An 18,188-nucleotide genomic window follows, 5' to 3' on the forward strand; every position below is an offset into this window, starting at 1 on the left:
GCAGCAATCCAGAAACTATCAGAAGTACTGGGAAATTCATGCTGCCCCCTTTCTTCTTCCCTCTCCCCCCCCTCCACTTTTTTATTTTCTTCTCTCTGTGAGACAGTTCGGATGGGGCTTTGAGCAACCTGTCTAGTGGAAGGTGTCCCTGCCTGTGGCAGGAAGCTTGTAACTTCCAACACAAACTATTCTTTGATTCTACAGCAGTGTTACATTAGCTGATTCAAATGATCCCAAGATTGCAGCCCTAGCTCCGTCTTGAACTCCCATGGAAACCTTAGGAGTTAATCTGAAAACAGTCCAAATCAGCACAGAGTACCTGGTTAAGAAGTTGCTTAGCCTGAAGGGACTTCTAAGTGCTAGTGTTTTAGATGATGCTGCACTGCCGTGTGTGTGTGTGGACCTGCAGCAGATGTATGCGTATAGGTATGCACTGCATGTGAAGGATGGGGATAAAAAAAATGGTACAACCCTAAAAAAGTATAAAATGGTACAACAGATTTTTAAACACTCCAAACTGAGGAAGAAAGGACCTGCAAAAGACTTGTCAATGGAGTTGCATTGTAAGAACCACCTTAGGGGACTTCTGGAAAATTAGACCATATTCTGTGAATATGTGAGATATTAGCTAGTAAACTTACAAGAAACTTGTTTTTGAAAAAAATCCCTGAGGCTTGGCCTGTGCTGGAGAACAGTGGAAAGCAATGTAGTCCTTCTTGGAGAACAACCTAAACTGTAGCAATTGGGCTCTACAAGCATAGCTTAGATTTTTGATAAACTAAGAAAATGCGTATTAAATGAAGTATCTCTTAAGTATCCAGAATAATGAAAACATGACCAATAAACTGTGGGAGTTAATTGCCTTATGGGTACTGTGCTCCATTTATCAGCTAGATTCTCTGAAACCTTGCTGCAGCATCAGAGCATGGTTGTTTGTTCTGAACAGTCGTGATGCTTAATGCTCACCCCAGTGGCACTCTAATTAGTGGCAGCCTTTTTCCACCCTGAAATGTTTTAGAGATGCTTGCCCTTTGTTTCTGCTTCTTGGCCTAATTTTCTGTTCAGTGTGACACACTCTTTCCTTGAGCAGTCCTCGGGTTTTGGTTGACACCTCCTTTGGCATGTTTCGAAAGACAAGTGCACGGACAAAGCCTGTGCACAACCTGTGCTCACCAGGAAAAAAGTTTGTAATCAGAGGGTCTGTGGTGCCCGTACAGTGAAGGTGAACCATGGAAGGGAAATACAGACAGTATTTGATGGAAGAGCCTGTAGCTGTTTGCTATTAATTCGTAGTTAATAACCACATTTTATTATTTTACTTAATCAAGATCAGAGCCTTAATGCAGAAGCAAAAAATAAGAGCTGTTCCCTTCCCTGAAGATATCATGACTCAAATGGACTACATGCAAACAAGAAAGGAAGTGGAAAGACCTATGGTGCCATCAGAGGTCAGTGGCAGGCTAGAATACAGGTTTCAACCTGAATGTCCATGCTGTGTCTCCCTGGTTTAATGAGACTAATGTGTATTTTGTTTCTGATTTGTATCTTGTTTCTAAATCTGAATGTGAAAGTTGTTTAAGTAGGTTTAGGTAACTCTATGGATGGCATAAATTTTGTAAAGTGATCTGGCAAATTGCTCTGACAGCTGTGGATTGTGAAGTCCCTGTAGCTATGTTAATCTTCTGCAGTGAATGTACTTTTCTTGAACATTCATATTTGAAGTGTTGAAGGTCCCTGTTGGGTTGCCAGAGTAAATAAAATAGGACCTTTCCCCTCCCAGTATACAAAATCCACTATCAACCAATGTGTCTTTCTGTTCCAAAATATGAAGCAGTTGTTACCATTAGAGATTTAATTACCAACTTTATGGAATGCTCAGTCTATTTGGGGCACAGCATCAGCTTTTAAGTTTCAGCCCCTGAAATGAGATGCTGAATGTTCTACACATCCCTGAGATGGGAATTAATGCAGATGGTCTCATGTCAGCCCAAAACTGGGCTCCTTGTACCTCTGATGTGACGCCATGTCAGGCACACAGATGTCACTGGAGATGTTCCTTTGGGGACAGCCCCCGCTGTTGACTACTGAGAGAGAATGGGAGTTTTAGAGGGCTGCTCAAGTAATCCAGTATGCTTCCCACTGGAGCAGCATCTCCACACCAGTATGGTGAGTGCCTGAAGTAGTCGTGAGTAAAAGCCTTCACTGTAAAGGATCCTGATCTTTCTATTCTCCTTAGACGCATTGTATCTTGTTAGAAGGCTTAATTAACACACTGCTTGCCAGGTCTTGTCAGACTGAAATGCAGAATCTACCTCATTTAATACAGGGCCATGGTCTTCCGAGGGAGAACTGGGCAAAACATAAATGAAACTTAATAAAATGAATATGAAAAAAATAAAATTAATAAACCCCAAGATGTTTCCTGGCCACACAAAGAGTGTGTGAGGGAATTATTTGTTAAATAGGAAACAAAGTCTTAAATACATGGGTAACAGCAGACAAGGGTGGAAGCAGCTCAGAACTGCATTTGCAATGGACTGTTTTCAGTAACCACAAGCAGTTGGGATGTTTGGAAAGGAGCTGAGGCTGCTGCTTCTGTGCTGGAATATGAACAGCACATGGGTCCGAGCTGGTCCTGAAAGTGGTTAGGCACTGCATGTGCTGTCCCCAGATGGGCATGGTAGACTAGGTGAGGTGAGCAGCAGCAAGGAGAGCTTCATTATCCCTGATCAGCACAGGACTGGAAAATGGCAGGAGGTGAGAAAGTTAAGTCTATAAATTGGCTTCTTAATAGGTGACAGAAACAGGCATCAGGTGGCTTTGACTGGAGAATGGATCCTGCACAGCTTCTGGCCTTCATGGCAGAAGGCACTGCAGTGTTTCTGGCTTCAGACTGCCTTCAGCTGTGCTTGTCCTAGCCATGACATCACTTCAGAAGTGGTGCTGGGAAAGGAATGATCAGGTTTGCACATGCTTGTGTCAGTGCAACAGAGAAGAACTCATACATTTGTCTTTAAATGCAGTGGCTCTGGAATGGTAAGATGGACTAACATGTTCACTGGCAGGAGCAGCTGTGAAAGCTCCCGTGATCCATATTGATATTCTCATATTAAAGCTTTCGGCTCTAGCTCCCTCCTTGCACAGCACTGGCAGACTGATGAGACATAGTTCTTCAAGGCAGCAGTTGGGCTTTGCTCTTCCCTCCTGCATCTTACTCAGGTGCTGTCAGGCAGTGCTCATGAGCCAGCCCTTTTCCGGTATCCTCCGTGTGCTCACTAGCACCTCGCAGCCAAAAATGAAGAGTGCATCCTGTTCTGATAGCGCAAAAGCAGCCATACCACTCCAATGTAGGGTTTCTCTGGTCACTGTGGCCTTTCTGTGTCAGGAAGATCTCAAATTGGCATCATGGTGTTTCATCAAGTGACCTGTGAGTAAGGAGAGGAAAAAATGCACAGGATTGGAAGTTTTTCTGCATAAGAGAAAACCACCATTCAACAAAATTTCAATTGAAATTTGGAAGAGCACAAATGAAAGAGAGAACTACCCAAAGCAGCTGGGGGGAACCTTTTTCACTGTTTGGTTTTTGTTTCTTAGGTATCTATATATGTCTGTAGCTACCTGATTGTTATTAATGTCTGTATATGAAGTAGGAAAACAAAAACTGCAGTAAATTTTACAATATGTTTACATTATAACTGCATTTGTAGAGGCATTGTAATTCATCCTGTGTTCCAGCAGAAGTACGGATCCCTTCCAATTTAATTTTCTGAAGTTGGAGTTTGCAGCTGGGTCACTCCTGGTGTAGTCTGGGAGTTGCATCTCCTAAGGCTGTGGGTTGGAAGAGCAGCATCGCGGCTGTCACTGCCACCCATCAGTTACCGCGCTGAGGGCTGAGCATTCAAATCACTTTCTGTGGGTGCAGCAGCATAGCTAGCTTCATAAATTTTGTTGCAAGGAGCAATAATCAATACTTCATGGTTAATGACGCAAAACTGAAATTAGTATAGATTTTATGTCTCCTTCTCTCCTCAGTTATGCAAACATTGCTATGCCCCTTCTGTAGTTGCCTTATATTAGGGCTTTTATAAAACTGTCCGGTGATGTTTAATTGAAAGACTGAATAGTCAAAAATGTCACAACCAATTTTAGTGTGTTTACTTTTTGTTGTTGTTCAGTCTTCACCCTGAGGTTAATAGAAAATGATGTCAAACACAAGAAATGATTTATGTAAGTCATGCAGGTTTTGTCACCCTGAGTTATATATAAAGTCAATTGCAAATTGTTTTCACATTCTAAACTACCCTACACAGCTCTGGAGTGTGCTGAAAAAATGACCAGCCAAATAATGAGAGAAGAAAAAGTTATTTTCTAAATAAACCGTGCTTCAAAGAAAACAATTTTGGAAGTTGCTTGGTTTTAATATGCAGGAAGAGGATGTTCCCCAGAGCAGGTAATAAAAAAGGAAAGCAAAAATAAAAAGAAGTTTCAGCAGTGGATCATTTCCAATGGCTGATGAGCAGTAGGCAGCAGCCAGGCCTCCCAAATCATGTGCAGTGCTTTATCAGCTGCAGTGTGTCCACAAAATGGTGCTGTGATGGAGACTGAGAGGGGCAAAGACTGGGGAAAACTCCAACTTGTCATCTTGACAAATCTAGTTTATACATAAAATATATTTTGCAGTAATAGTCCTTCCAAGGCTGGGAGGAAATGAAAGCTGCATTAGGAATAAATCAGCTACCAACCGTGATCTTGTTTCATGTCAAACAGGGCTGAATCCTGTACAGGATTTAAAAGCGCCACGTAAAATTCCTCTGTTTCACAAAATCAGCTTTAATTGGGAAAGCAGAAATGAGAGCTAGCAGAAGGGAGATCTGTTGTGCTCCTGGAGGCAGCAGCAGTTTTACTGGAAACAAAAATCTTTTATTTATCCCCAGGTCAGATAGGATATAGAAGAGGACATATCCCTGATTTGCCTTTCTAATGTTAGCTTTTCTGGAAATCCTGTACCTACACAAGGTAGATATTAAGTAAATTATCCTCCTTCCTTACTCTCAGCAGTTTTTGCTTTTACATTTGATTCCCAACTTAATGAGCTGTAAGAAGTGAGTTAACATCTTTGTGTTTTGCATAGACTTCTCATCTTTCAGTGTTGCTTAATTATCAAACAGTTGATGCATAAACACAAACCTGAAGGCCCATCCCTGTGCTTCGAGGTAGCGATACTCTTTGTATTGCATCATAGGGATGCACTCTGGAGGATTCAGTGTTTGCTTGTCAGCCCAGTTTTAGGGAGACCGGGCATGTGTGCTCTGCACATGCATGTCCCACACATTCCAGGGCACTCTGTGGGACCATGTGCTGCAAGGGAACAGAAAGCTCAGCCCAGGAATTGCATCTCCTGGATCATGCACTTCATTGCAAGCAGGTTCTCACTTATGCATCAGCTCCCACCCCTTCTGAACAGTAAAACTTTGCCAGTCAGATACAATTTATTTCTTAAAGCCAAATCTCTGTGCTTATTTTTCTCAGAACATTAGCATGGGAACCTCAGCTATGCATCTGCAGTTAAATTTGTGACATCTCTGCTATTGAAACAGGATCTGATGCAAATATCCTGGTAAAGGCATCAGGCTGTAAATCTCAGCCAGTGACTCTCTTAATTATGAGACTGAATGCTGTTTGATTGCAGAACAAAGACAAGTGCCTGAAAGTATGAGATGATGCTCTCTTGCCTCTTACCAAGACCTTCTCCTGTCAAATCAAAGCAGACGCACATGTAAGACATGAAAGAATGCTTTCCTGTTTTGCCCTGCCTATTGGTTTTTTACGTCTTCATTTTTTTTCAGACTTGTGTCATATTGACAAATGTATTGGTTTCTTTGTAATTATTTTGGATATCTACATTTGAAAGCAATCCCATAGACATGAATTGTTTTGTTTAGTGGTTGATTCACAATGTTTTGAGGTTGAGAGGGAATCTACAATGTCAACCAAGGACTTCCCATAAACACATTTAATTTTTTTTTCTCTCCTTGTAGGAAGAACTCAAAAGGCTCCAGCACACCCTGGGACAGGTCAATGATGGCAAAGACTTTCTTCAAAGGTAAATGTGTGATTTCTGCACTATATCACACATGACAAAGAGAAATGGCTTTTCTAAGGCAACAAGCCCTTTATAAGGGACAGTCTCTTCGTTGTAGAAAATGTTTTTTCACTTAGTAATACACTAAATATTCAAGATTTTGCATCTCTCCCCATAAATAATTCTTATTTTTAGTTACAGGAGGATAATTTCTGAAAAACTGCTGCTGATTGAATGATGTAATTAAGTGCCCAGTAAAGTCTCAAAAAACTCCACAGGTTGGGGTCTAATCTTACAAATTTTCATGCAAAGACTTTTCATTCATGTTGCTAGTCCCATCCAAAGCAGTTTCCCAAGATGTTTGATTTTGATCTTCTAGCATTTTGAAATTGCTTTCTCAAAGCAATTGGTTTGCAGCACCAATTCCTCGATCATGATTTATTACAAAGAATCTTTTCTTCATATTCCTGTATGGCTTTTGCTGATGTAATTTGTTTGCTACTAGCATTACCATTGTTACTTTCCATTTGACTCTCCAGCTTTTCAAATGTAACCCCAGGGATGAAAGTTAATTTAGCACGAATATCTATTATATTTGCCAGTGGGTTTTTTATTTGCAGCAGTTTCTTTGCTGGGTGTGTCTGTCTCTGGAGCTGTGGCATCTGGAAGGCTTAGTGTAAGGACTTGGGAAGACTCTGATCTGGAAACTGGATCCAAATTCATACTTTTTGTTAACAGTCAAATGGGGCTGGACACAGGAACCCAAATGCCTTCCTCTGAAGACAGCAACACCTTATAAAAAACAGCTCTTATATGCTCTTGTCAAAATTTCAGAATTAATTCACAGTGATTACAAAAATGTCATGCTGAGACACTTCAAACTCCTTTTCTTTTTCATAGCCGTCACCTTGCCATGGATGAAGAAAATAATATTGAAAAATATCATATCAACTTACAGCCCTTGGAATCAAAAGTGAAAATGTAAGTAATGAAGAATATCACTTCTGCTTTTGAATGCAGCAGTTTGCCTGATTCTTGAACTGCAGAATCGAGACTGTACCCATTGTGGATTTCTTCATAACTTTAAGTTTAAAAAAGCCTCAATTTAGCAATTTAACTAAGTTCTTGTCTACCTTTAAGTAAGTGAATATTCTCTTTGAACTGAGTTTCAAATGTTAAACTTTAGAGTTGCACTAATTTTGTGATCTCCTCTGTGAAACTAAAGAATATTTGAGAATCTGCTAGATTTTTCATATATACAGAAAACATCCAAGGGGGAAGAACTATAGCAGAAGCAAATAGGAGTCTTTTCAGTGGTACTATTCACACCTAACATGAAGCTTGGTTAAAGTTCCCCAGGCAGCTAATGGGACTCTTCTGCAAGAAGCAGTCTTTGGTTTGCATGGGGATGGAAGTGCAAGTCTGAGGGACCCAGGATTCTGGGCTGTTGGGTGCCCCATAGCTATGTCAGTAAGAAATCTGGAGGTTTTTGCTGGAAAGTGAGGCAGTTGGTAGCACTAACCCAAGGTATATCCATGACACCTAGCTGCATCACCTGGAAGGAATATATAAGTATCACTGTTGTGGTAATGAACTCCACAACTTCCAAATGCAATAATTTTAGTCTTTGTAATACATTTCCCACATGTTGTATAGTTTACCATGGGGTCAATTATTCTAAACGGATTGATTGTGCTGTAACAGAACAGGTAGTAATACTGGGGATATAACTTAAAACTTACCCACGTCTATCAGAGCAGAGGACTCCTCTTTGTACCTCTTCCAGCGCTGCTCCTCCAGCCCTGGTGCAGGTACTAGCTCCATTCAGTAGGCACTAACTCTGCAACAATATGCTCCCCATGGACTTTCCAGCGACAGAGAAAGCTTAAAATGGCTCCACTTGCATAAAAAAATATGAACATCTTTATGCTGAAGCCCCCAACTACTTGGGAGCTAAAATGGCAAAGTTTTGTGACATCAGGCACAGCTTTACATAGAGTTGTATGCGTTGCTACATTACACACTGAATTTCACTTTCATTTGAAAAGCTACAGCTAACTCACTACTACAGGACATTCAAATATTAATGTTATATTAAAATATTAAAAAGACATGAAGCTTCAAATTAAAATCCAGCCAGTGTCTTTCAGTCATGCAGCCAGACAAAAGAACAAATTCTCAGAGAGCTTTCTAGAAGGGTAGTTATGACTTAACCTCAGTATGTTCCCAAGCTTTAAAATAGGAAGTACATGTAAACATAAATGTGTAAATACTACTTGTCTGTATTATGCAGTAAACCTTGAAACTGAAACAATGCAAAGTGTAAATACTTGAGCTGTGAAGATGTGGGGGTTATTAAGCAAAATTAATCTACTGAAAGCTTCTCCATTGGCACTCACACTCGGGAGCTCTGGTAGCTATTTCTGTCCTTTTTGAAGCTGTTGAATGAAAACAATACAGGCCTTAACCTACCTGACTGGTGCTGAAGTGCAACCATCCTGGTGAGGTTTTAACAATATAGTTTTGTTTCAAATATGGTATTGTCCTAAAAAAATAACAAAATACATATATGTGACTTCCTTAACCTTGGGATGTTCAAAATGCCATGTGCATTGGGAGCATTGTTCCCTGACCAGTAAAAATTACATGCCAAGAGGCACTTCCCACTCTCTGGAGTTCCGAGCGCTGTAGGCAGTCAATGAGAAGTTGTAGGTGTGCTGGTGTTGAGCCTCCTCCTCCTCCTGCAAAGCCAAGAAGTTGGACATGCCAGTGTCAAATGCCTTTTCAGCAGTGTCTGGATGCTAAATGTTTTTTCTGGTTTACAGAAATGGAAGCAGAAATGACAGCTGTTAAAAAGGCAATGGAAAGGGGGAAAAAAACTATTCTTAAGGCAAAGTAAATCTGTGCCAAGGGCTTTGGACCGTTTGGTTTGAACCATACCATACATGGCAAGTTTCCTTCAGGAAGGAGCACTGTCCTGAGTGCAGGAACTGTGGGTGGTAGCAGGGATAAGCTGGTTTTGGGCATGGAAACCCTACTGGGGAGCATCGCAGCAGCAGGAATGGGTGCCAAGCCCTTTGGGAGCAGGCAGGATGGAAGAACACTGGCTCCCACCTGCTCCCTGCAGAGCCGCCCAGACGAGAGCTTTGCACCCCCTGCTGGTCTGAGAGCAGCTTAAGTGAAGGCCCGGGTACTGTACCTGATTAACAAGACATACTGAAGGCTTTACTGACTCGGTATCACCCTGAATAAACTCTCAATTACTCAAACATCCTTTCTAGCTCATTGCACTGCGCTGCTGCTGAGCCTCAGGTCAGACTTTAGCACAGCTTTTCTGCAGAATTCACAGAACACCCACATACTTTGTGTCAATGCCATTACTATCGTAAACGCAGTTTTAGTTGCCAGCATCTCTCACCGTTTCTCCCTGGCACCTCCAGAAAGGCACGGGTGGTCCAGCACTGCCACCTGGTGAGAGTCACCTCGGTTTCCTCTAAATCGCCAGACACTGGCTGGCACAGAAAACAGAATTTGTTTACAGAACTTCACATCAGATTTTAGAAACCTGGTCAAAGTTTAGAGTTCACAAACAGAGATCCTATCACAATTCCCAAATGTTTCTTTGGAGGAGATTTTAAAGGATATTGATCTGGCTCTGAATTTCCAACCATATCTGCATTTATAAACTGAAAGCTGGTATGTCGAAGGCTGTTCATTCTTTTAAACAGATAAATGCAAAATCGTGTTTGCAAGATGTAAGAGATTTGCTGAGTTATGTGCAGTTTCAAATTTAAATCACTTCTGTAGGTTTAGGGATCTGAAATAAGGAATTGCTTCTACTACCTCAAGTTATACTAGTAATGACTAATATAAGACCTATGGAGGGTAGTTATATGTGATCATTACACAAATCAAAAACCAAAGTGCAGAAAAAAACAAAAAGAGAAAACCACCCAAGCCCACCTCTTCAGTCAAGAATATTTATTTTACATCCTTTTTGTGGCTGCACCCTTCTGCCTCGGTGTCTGCCTCAGCATCCAGCGAGCATGGCGTGAGTACCTGCAGCGCCAGGACCTGCCACAACACGAGCAGCTGGACAAGCGCAGTCCCTCCCCACCTTCCCTCTCCTCTGACAAGATGAGCAGGTCCATCAGCATGAACACCTTTTCCGACAGCAGCACACCGGTGAGTACAGCGACTGGGCCCATTTTTCCTATTTGTTGCTTTTCATTGGGCTTATTTCCAGAACTTTGAATAAATGAAGGTGAAATCATGGGCTAATCATGAAAAAGAAACTTTCAGGGGAGTAGTAGTGGCTCGAAAGAACTTGTAAGTAGATGTGCCTCTTGTAAGTACAGTTGAATGTGTGACTGTGCATGTTAGACCTGGATCTCAGCAGATATTAGCAATGGTTTTGATGGGAAAAAGGTGTTTCCAAATGGTGGTGTGTTCTTCTGCAGAAAGCAGGAATCTTCACAATGTGTTTAGCACTTTGTGTTCTCCAAAAACCTAAATTGTGGTGATTTTCCTAGAAATAAATGTTGTTTGTGTGCTCATGTTGTTTTTGCTTGGCTTTGGTTGGGGTTTTTGGTGTTTTGTGGTAGTTTGGTTGGGTTTTTTCCCCTAAAAGAGACTTAAAGAAGTTGATCTAGATATTAAAAATTAAAATTGGTTTTGAAATAAATATTCGTTCCACCTTGCAGACTGGGTGACCAGTGAAGTGGCTGGAGGCTGAACTTCTTTTAATGCAACCTGAAACTAGAAACCCAAGTATACAGTCTGTTTTTTAAAAACAAGTGGTTCTGTGACTGTCTCTGAAGTGAGATCTTTTAGGCTGACAAATCAGCAGATACAGAGTCTAGAAATATTGCTTTCAGCTTTGTGACAATGTATCAGATTTGAAGGAACTGTAGACTAGAGCACATGAAATAGTTCAATAGTTTAAAGAAAGTACATGAGATGGAAATTGTCATAGTTAAATAGAAGCAGGACCGAGATGCAGAGGGAGAGGTACAAACACGTTGATTGGATCCCTGCTAGGAGGTTGTATTGCTCAGCTATAGGAAGCTCTGTTACCAGGCATAGGACAGTATTTGGTGGCTTCTGAAGTCACCACAAGCATCTAGAAATCATCAATAGTGGGTTTCTTCAAGTAGGTGGAGCTGCTATCCACGGAAGAGGTGTCTGTTAGTTTAACTGCCTTCAGTTGCAGGATTGGAGCAATGCCACTGAATGTGAAGCACAACACAGGCTCACAGATCCAGCAGAGCTTTTTTGTTCAAAGAACCCTGGTCTTGGACTTATGGAGACATTTTGACTTTTTCCTCCATTCAACCACGTTCAAACTGAAGCTAGATGAGCTCTTTCCGGCAGCTATTATTTTTGTGACACTGTGGTTAGGAAGGCTGCATTAGATTGGACAGCATTTAATAAAATATTACTGAGAGTGCACTGTGTTATTTTTAGATGCCTTCCTTGTGTTCAGAGCTGGAGACCAGAATGATAAACTGGGTTGCGATATTGGGTTATACAGTCATGGTCTCATGTATTAAATGAATTAGGTTACTCTAATGAGCGATATAAATTTGGGTATAAATTTTTATCTGCTGCTGGTATTTGCCATACGTGAGAGCTAGGCCAGCAGCTTGGCCACCACAAGAGGTCCCTCGTACCCTGTACAGAGAGTCTCCCAGATGCTCTCAGAGGTTCTCCAGCAGTAACCTGGAGTAACCTGCTCCCAGCATTGGGAAATGACGCATTTTCAGTATTTTCAACGTAAAATGAGTAAGCCTCAGAATTATATGTTTGTGAGAAAATTAAGCTTGGATACTAAAATTGCTACTTAATTTGTTTTAATGAAATTTTGCATCCTACTTGTTTAATGCAAAAGATGGGAGTATTCTTTCACTTTTCTAGTGCCAAGACTGCCAACCTTTGAAAAACCCTGCAGTTTGCTCTGACAGCAAAGGAACCCCAGTCTATTTAATGTGTCTTTGATTACTGTGAGGCTGTGAGAGACCTATACTTTGATGTTCAGGATGGTCCTCAGTTCTGGGATGAGGCATTGTAACTCCAGGCAAACAATGTTTCAAAGACATCACAAACTTCTAAAAATGAGACCTACTGAATTAAGGTGTTTTTCTGTCTGCATCAGAGAGGTCTGTGGGGCACCATGAAAGTAGGGAGCAGATGACAGAAGTGAGGAGAAGCCTTCAGTGCAGAGGCTCAGCAAGTGCCCTAAGAGCTGGGTGGTTGAAGGTATGAAATCTGGTGGGGAGGCACTCTGTGGGTAAGGTCTGGGAACAGCTACTGATACAAAGCAAAAAGCAGCACTGGTATAGTTTGTCTCCTGATTGCTCCTGATGAAGTAAAATAGTGCTGGCCCTGTGTGAATCATGCTCTTGGCTTTTAGGGTGCGTGGCTGAGCACTCAGCTGTGTGCACAGAAGTGCTATCAGTGCAATTCCTCTTGCAGCTGGGCTGGGTCACCTTTGGTAGCCCTTGGACACATACACTAAGGACAGACTGATCATATGGAGTAGTATGTTCATGTATAATACACATATGCCTTCCTGATGGCAAAAGTCACATATTTTTAGTTTGGAATTGATACTGTCATATTCAGAGCAGGGCAGGCCAGGCCAGAGCAAAACAGAGGCAATTAACCTTGAACTGTTGACATATGATCTGGAGAGTAATTAATCGTCGTAATCAAATAAAGACTTCGGCAGAATTAAATGCTCCAATGAGATTAAGCTGCACTTTTGCTCATGTATGAGGTAAACTTAAGGAAGAAGAAAAGAAAAAAAATCTAAGTAGAGAAACCACTTCTAGACTCACCTGTAATGTTACACTCTCTTGAAGTTCTGTGCTTACAGGACCCCAAATGGAAACTGGCAGGGGAGGGTGAGTTGGGGAATAACCATGCAGTCAGACACATCCATCTCCCAAGTCCTCAATTTGGCCAGCATTCCAGAACTAAAACTTTTTAAAATGGGGCAAATTAGTTGTTATTACATTTCTTTTGCATTAGTAGTGCTGCTGGTGCCCTAATATACCTATTGCTAGTCTTTGCACAAATGTATGCTGTTCTGAGCAACATGGGGTCTCCTAGATTTCTTTTGCTGTCTGGCAGTCTTTCTCTGAAAAGTTGGGAGGAGAGAGAAAGACTGAAACCTGGACTCTGGAAGTTTTCCCATTTATTTTTCAAAGAGGTTAAAAGCGACTAGTATGTTGTCCTGGGTTCAGCTGTAACAGTCATTTTTCTCCTTCTTAGTAGCTGGTGAAGTGCTGTGTTTTGGCTTTAGTCTGAGAACAATGCCAATAACACACCAATGTTTTAGTTGTTGCTAAGTAGTATTTACCCCGATCAAGGACTGCTCAGTCTCTTGTGTTCTGCCAGTGAGGAGGGGCACAAGAAGCTGGGAGGGAGCAGAGACAGGACACCTGATCCAAACTAGCCAAAGCGGTATTCCACACCACAGCACATAATGCCCAGTATATAAACTGGGGGGGAGTTACCTGGAAGAGCAGATTGCTGCTCAGGTCAGGCTGGGTATTGGTCAGCAGGTGGTCAGCAATTGTATTGTGCATAATTTGGGTTTATTATTTTTTTCCCCTTTCCCCTTTTTTATATTTTCTCTCCTTATTTTTTCCCTTATCATTAGTAGTAGTAGTGAACCCAGGACACATATCAAAACGTGTTAGCAATAAGCATTGATGCAGAGGGAAGACAAAAATTTATGAAGAATTTTGAGAAACCACTGTCACAACACAGCTACTTAATTCAACTGGAATCTAATCCTGGTTTTCAACCTCCTTTCTCATCACAAGCCTCTCAGTGTTTGAGTTTGCTAGATCCTCATCTGTATATTAAATGTTCCAGGAGGCAAAAAAGTAGTTGGTTAATTAAATAATGAAAACCAGAAAGCATCTCATGCCCCAAAAATGAGTAAGAGCCTGTGGGCTAACAAATTAATGCCACTGTGGCCAGATGGGCATCGAAACCATGTGCACCACGTATCTATTTATACCAGTACGTCGGACCAGCAGTTGTGGTGATGTAGAATTTTGAAATGACTTGGATGAATAATACCTAAACCCAAGGTTTATGCAGACTGTTGAAGGACAGCAGAGAGTGTCAGTATCTGCAGATCTGTAGCTGGAGAGTTAAGAATGACATCTGGTCATTTGTAGTTGAAAGAGGAGATCTTTGAGCTCATTTACACTATTACTAGAAAGCTGAGGGTGTGGGCTGGGAAGGCAGGGCACCAGCATGAGCCCTAACCCTAGGAGGAGTTAACAGTGATGGCCTGAGCCCTGCTAGACGTAGTGCAGGGGAGCTGTGCACTCCCAATAATCAGATACTTGTTCGTTTGTAATCATAAAAACTTTGTGAATTCATCAAATATGACATTTTCTTGTTGTCCTAGCCAAGAAAATAGCTGTGAAAACACAAAGCAACAGTTTTAGAGTAACGTTAAAGAAGTGAGTTGGAGGGGAGGTACAAGGAACAGTTCTTACTCAGCTCACCGGTAGAGGGGATGTTTTCTGATTAGCAGTACTATAATTGTCATGGTTAGCAGCTTTTGTATGACTTTTCAAAAGCCATTTGGTTCCCATGAGATGGGGACAGCTACGCAAATGAGCTTTGCCTCTGGCCAGTGTGATACACCAGCCATGTCATCAATCATTTGATCACTGTTTGTTGATAGAGAGTGATGGGAGCTTTCCTTGACTTAGGCTGAAGATCATGTATGTCTTTTATATATTTGGTTTCAAAAAGTGATAGCTTAGCCCTGCTGGCTGTGGATGTCATATTTCGATTCAGAGAGACAGCCTAATTGTGTGATTCTAAGACTCAGAATCTTGATGAATCATTCTTTATTATACCTTTGAATCAAGCTTGAACTTGTTTTAAATCAGCTAGCTACCTTCATAACTGCAGAAAAATGTTGCCCTCAAAATTAAATGCTGATGAGAAACTTGTCAAATAGAAAAGGAAGTACTAGACTAACAAGGTAAAAAAATACAAAAAACACAGTTGAAACAATTCCTTATTTTTGCTGTTACCTCCAGATCTTGATAATTTCCAGAAATTCTCCTGTGTATTTTGTCTTGATTTTATGACAGAGGAACAGTGTCATCTGGAATGTGAGACACTGAATGCTTGTGGGTACTAAAAGGAAAAAAACTCTTCAGGCTTTCCTTATATTCCTCTAATAATAATAATATGCTTCTTTGAGGTTCACATCCAATAAACATGTATTTGTGTTAAAACAGCCACGACATTGAGACATAACACAAACCACAAAATAAAATAGGAAACAATTAAAAGAAATAAAAATTCCCTATCAGCTATGTATAAGGAAGGAACAAAGCAGTGTACTAAGCAATTGGAAATTCACAACCTGAAAAAAATGATACTAACCCCGAAATATTATATACATTGTAGAGTTGATGAAGTCTAGAATTTCACTTTTTAGTATTTTGAAGGTAAACTTAAGAGGATAACAAGCTGTGAATATTAGCAATGAGATATCTCATACTTTAAATAAATTGATTTTCACTTCAAGTGTCAGGACAAACTGTCTAGTCTGCTACACTGCTCTTATGTGGTTGGCTCTGCTGATCTCACCCATAGTTTTCCCAGATACATATTAGTAATGTCCCCCCTGAAACAAGAATGGATACCCTTTCCTTTCATTTGGCTTTTTTCTTTTTTCACTCTGGCCAGTCCTAGAAGGACTTTCAAAAACGCTGCCACTACCCAGGTCTTAAGACATGTATGTGTGCTCAGTGAAGGCAGTGTTAGTTCCCCAGGCCCCTGCCAGAGTGCTTATTACCCCTTAATCCAAGAACCTTTCAGGTAGATCAGATTAGCAGGTAATGAGTCATGCTTTCTGCTTACAAACAGATAAATCATTCTCCACATTGTTGGAAAAAAGTGATGAGGCTATCTCCAAGTGTTTGTGCTACAGTACCCAATGTTTCCTTGGGCCTGCCTCCCAGTAGTAAACTGATATAATGGGCAGAATGACAAAGAAAGGAAATAGCTTGAGTGATGAGTTGGGAAACAGACTTTTCTTGTTCAGCTACTGTTTTGTAGGTTAACATAGAAAGAATTTGCTAACTGCATGTGTGTAGTACAGGCAGTTTTCGAACTGTCAGAAAAGATCTGTTGTCAATTTGCAGATTATTGTATTAGGAACACAAAAAAAGAATGTGTGCCACCTTTAGTTGCTTTTTTTTTCCCATTTTGCATGTTTATTTTTAATCAAAAAAATTAGGAGCAAGACATATAATAGATTTGAAAATACTGTTTTTCCTTATAAGTACTTTATTTCTTGTTACTATGTAGAAAGGTGCCAAAATGTACCTTTCAATGTGATATGTGGCTGAGTTTCTGCTTTTTTTCCCTGGAAATGAACAATTGTATCTATAGCTACTGATAAAAAAAAAAAAAGGAAAAAAAAAAAGAAAAAACATATGATGATGTCAGTTATGTCCCAGTAGCATGTGATTGTGATTATGACCTGTTTTCATGACTCTTTAAATGGTTCAGTCACAAAGATATAATCAGCGAAAGCTGCAGAAAACCTTATAATCCTCAACAGACAAGCAAAGGTGGTGCAAGACATACCTCCATCCACAGTTCTTATAGAATTGAAGTGAGATGTTGATTTTTTATTTCATTTTTACTTTAATTTGAAACACTGTCAGGTAAATAAAATTAAGTTGTTCCGCTCTGGGCAGAACTGACTGTTGTTGTGCATGAAATGATATTTTAAGCAGGGTGTATGTCCCCTGGCAGCCAGCTCCCACATTGCTATAACTTCCGAGGAGAGAAGCCGGAGCCCTCCGCAGACTCCCGGGGTTTGCTCTCCGCCGGGGTGACGGGGGCAGCGGTCGCTCCACGGAACCTCTCCCGCCACCGTAGAGCACCGCTGACAGAGGCGGTGACGTTCAGCACCGCGGACAGTGGCGGGCCGCGTGTTCTGCCAGCCGGGGCTCGGTGCTCTCCGTCTTTTAATGCGGTTCTCTCTATAATCGCTTCCCTCCCGCCCAGGCACACTGATAAAGCATGTGGTTTTTCTGCTAGTGATATTCATTCAGATGTTCAGGTGGATGGTAATAACTGATCCTGTAGCACAATAATTTATTTTACTTGAGCGGAGTGCTTGATTAGGCTACTTTCTACTAAGAAACACTCTTGTTAAAGCTATAAACACATGAAACTTAACTTCTCCAAATGTGACTGTATGGTTATCACCCTTTCCTCACTTGTTGATATTACAGAAAATAATTTCTAAGGTCTTCCACCTCTTCCCATGTTAGATTGGCTGCAAATGCAACATTAACCAAATCCACATTAAAAATTAAATTCCTACTTTCACAGTATTCACAGTATGCTAGAGATTGGAAGGGACCTCAAAAGATCATCTAGTCCAACTGTCTCACAAGAATACTATTGACAATGAAATAAATGCTACTTCAAGCTAATTACAGTGTCAAGTACGTGATATTCATTCTCTTGTTCAGGATGAGAGCAATGAGCACAAACTGAAAAACAGGAGGTTATGTCTGAACATTAAGAAATACCTTTTTCTCTGTGATGGTGACTGAGTACTGGCCCAGGTTGCCAAGGGAGACTGTAGAGTCTCCATCTTTGGACATGCTCAAAAGCTATCTGAACATGGTCCTGGGCAAACTGCTCCAGGTGGCCTTGCTTGATCAGAGGGGTTGCGCCAGGTGACCTCTAGAGGTGTCTGCCAGCCTCAAACATTCTGTGGTCCTGTAAAGTAAAAAGTAGGAATTGAAATGAAATAGTTGTACATGAAAGCATAACACTGCTTCAAAGATAATAGACAACTGCAAAGAAACCTAGAAAAGTTAGACCAAATGAACCTTGAGGTCCCTTCCAAGCTGGTATTCTCTGAACATTTGCAGCTCATTCTGTTCATATTAAGCCTTTTATTTGCTGGATTTCGTCTTGTATCTTGGGGCTAGAATAAAAAAAAAAAATAAAAAAAAACAACAAACCTTAGTATGGATTAACACATTATTTACTAAGTATGCTGTTGGTGAGGGAGACGATTTTTGTAAAG

The 18,188-nt window shown here is 40.9% G+C and overlaps 1 protein-coding gene across 1 annotated transcript in view; it reads left to right on the forward strand.

The window, feature by feature from the left end:
• Positions 1 to 18,188, forward strand: part of SCHIP1 (schwannomin interacting protein 1) — a 182,104-nt gene that overhangs the window by 44,662 nt on the left and 119,254 nt on the right. Inside the window, exons 2-4 of the mRNA XM_061371643.1 lie at positions 6,039 to 6,103; positions 6,983 to 7,063; positions 10,117 to 10,267. Of these exons, the coding sequence (XP_061227627.1) occupies positions 6,039 to 6,103; positions 6,983 to 7,063; positions 10,117 to 10,267 (297 nt within the window). The remainder of the gene's footprint in view (positions 1 to 6,038; positions 6,104 to 6,982; positions 7,064 to 10,116; positions 10,268 to 18,188) is intronic.

The sequence above is a fragment of the Neopsephotus bourkii genome, unplaced genomic scaffold (genome assembly GCF_033783945.1).
Source record: "Neopsephotus bourkii isolate Nb327-2 ecotype Australia unplaced genomic scaffold, CSIRO-AGI_Nbou_v1 NB_1574, whole genome shotgun sequence".
Lineage (NCBI taxonomy): Eukaryota > Metazoa > Chordata > Aves > Psittaciformes > Psittacidae > Neopsephotus > Neopsephotus bourkii.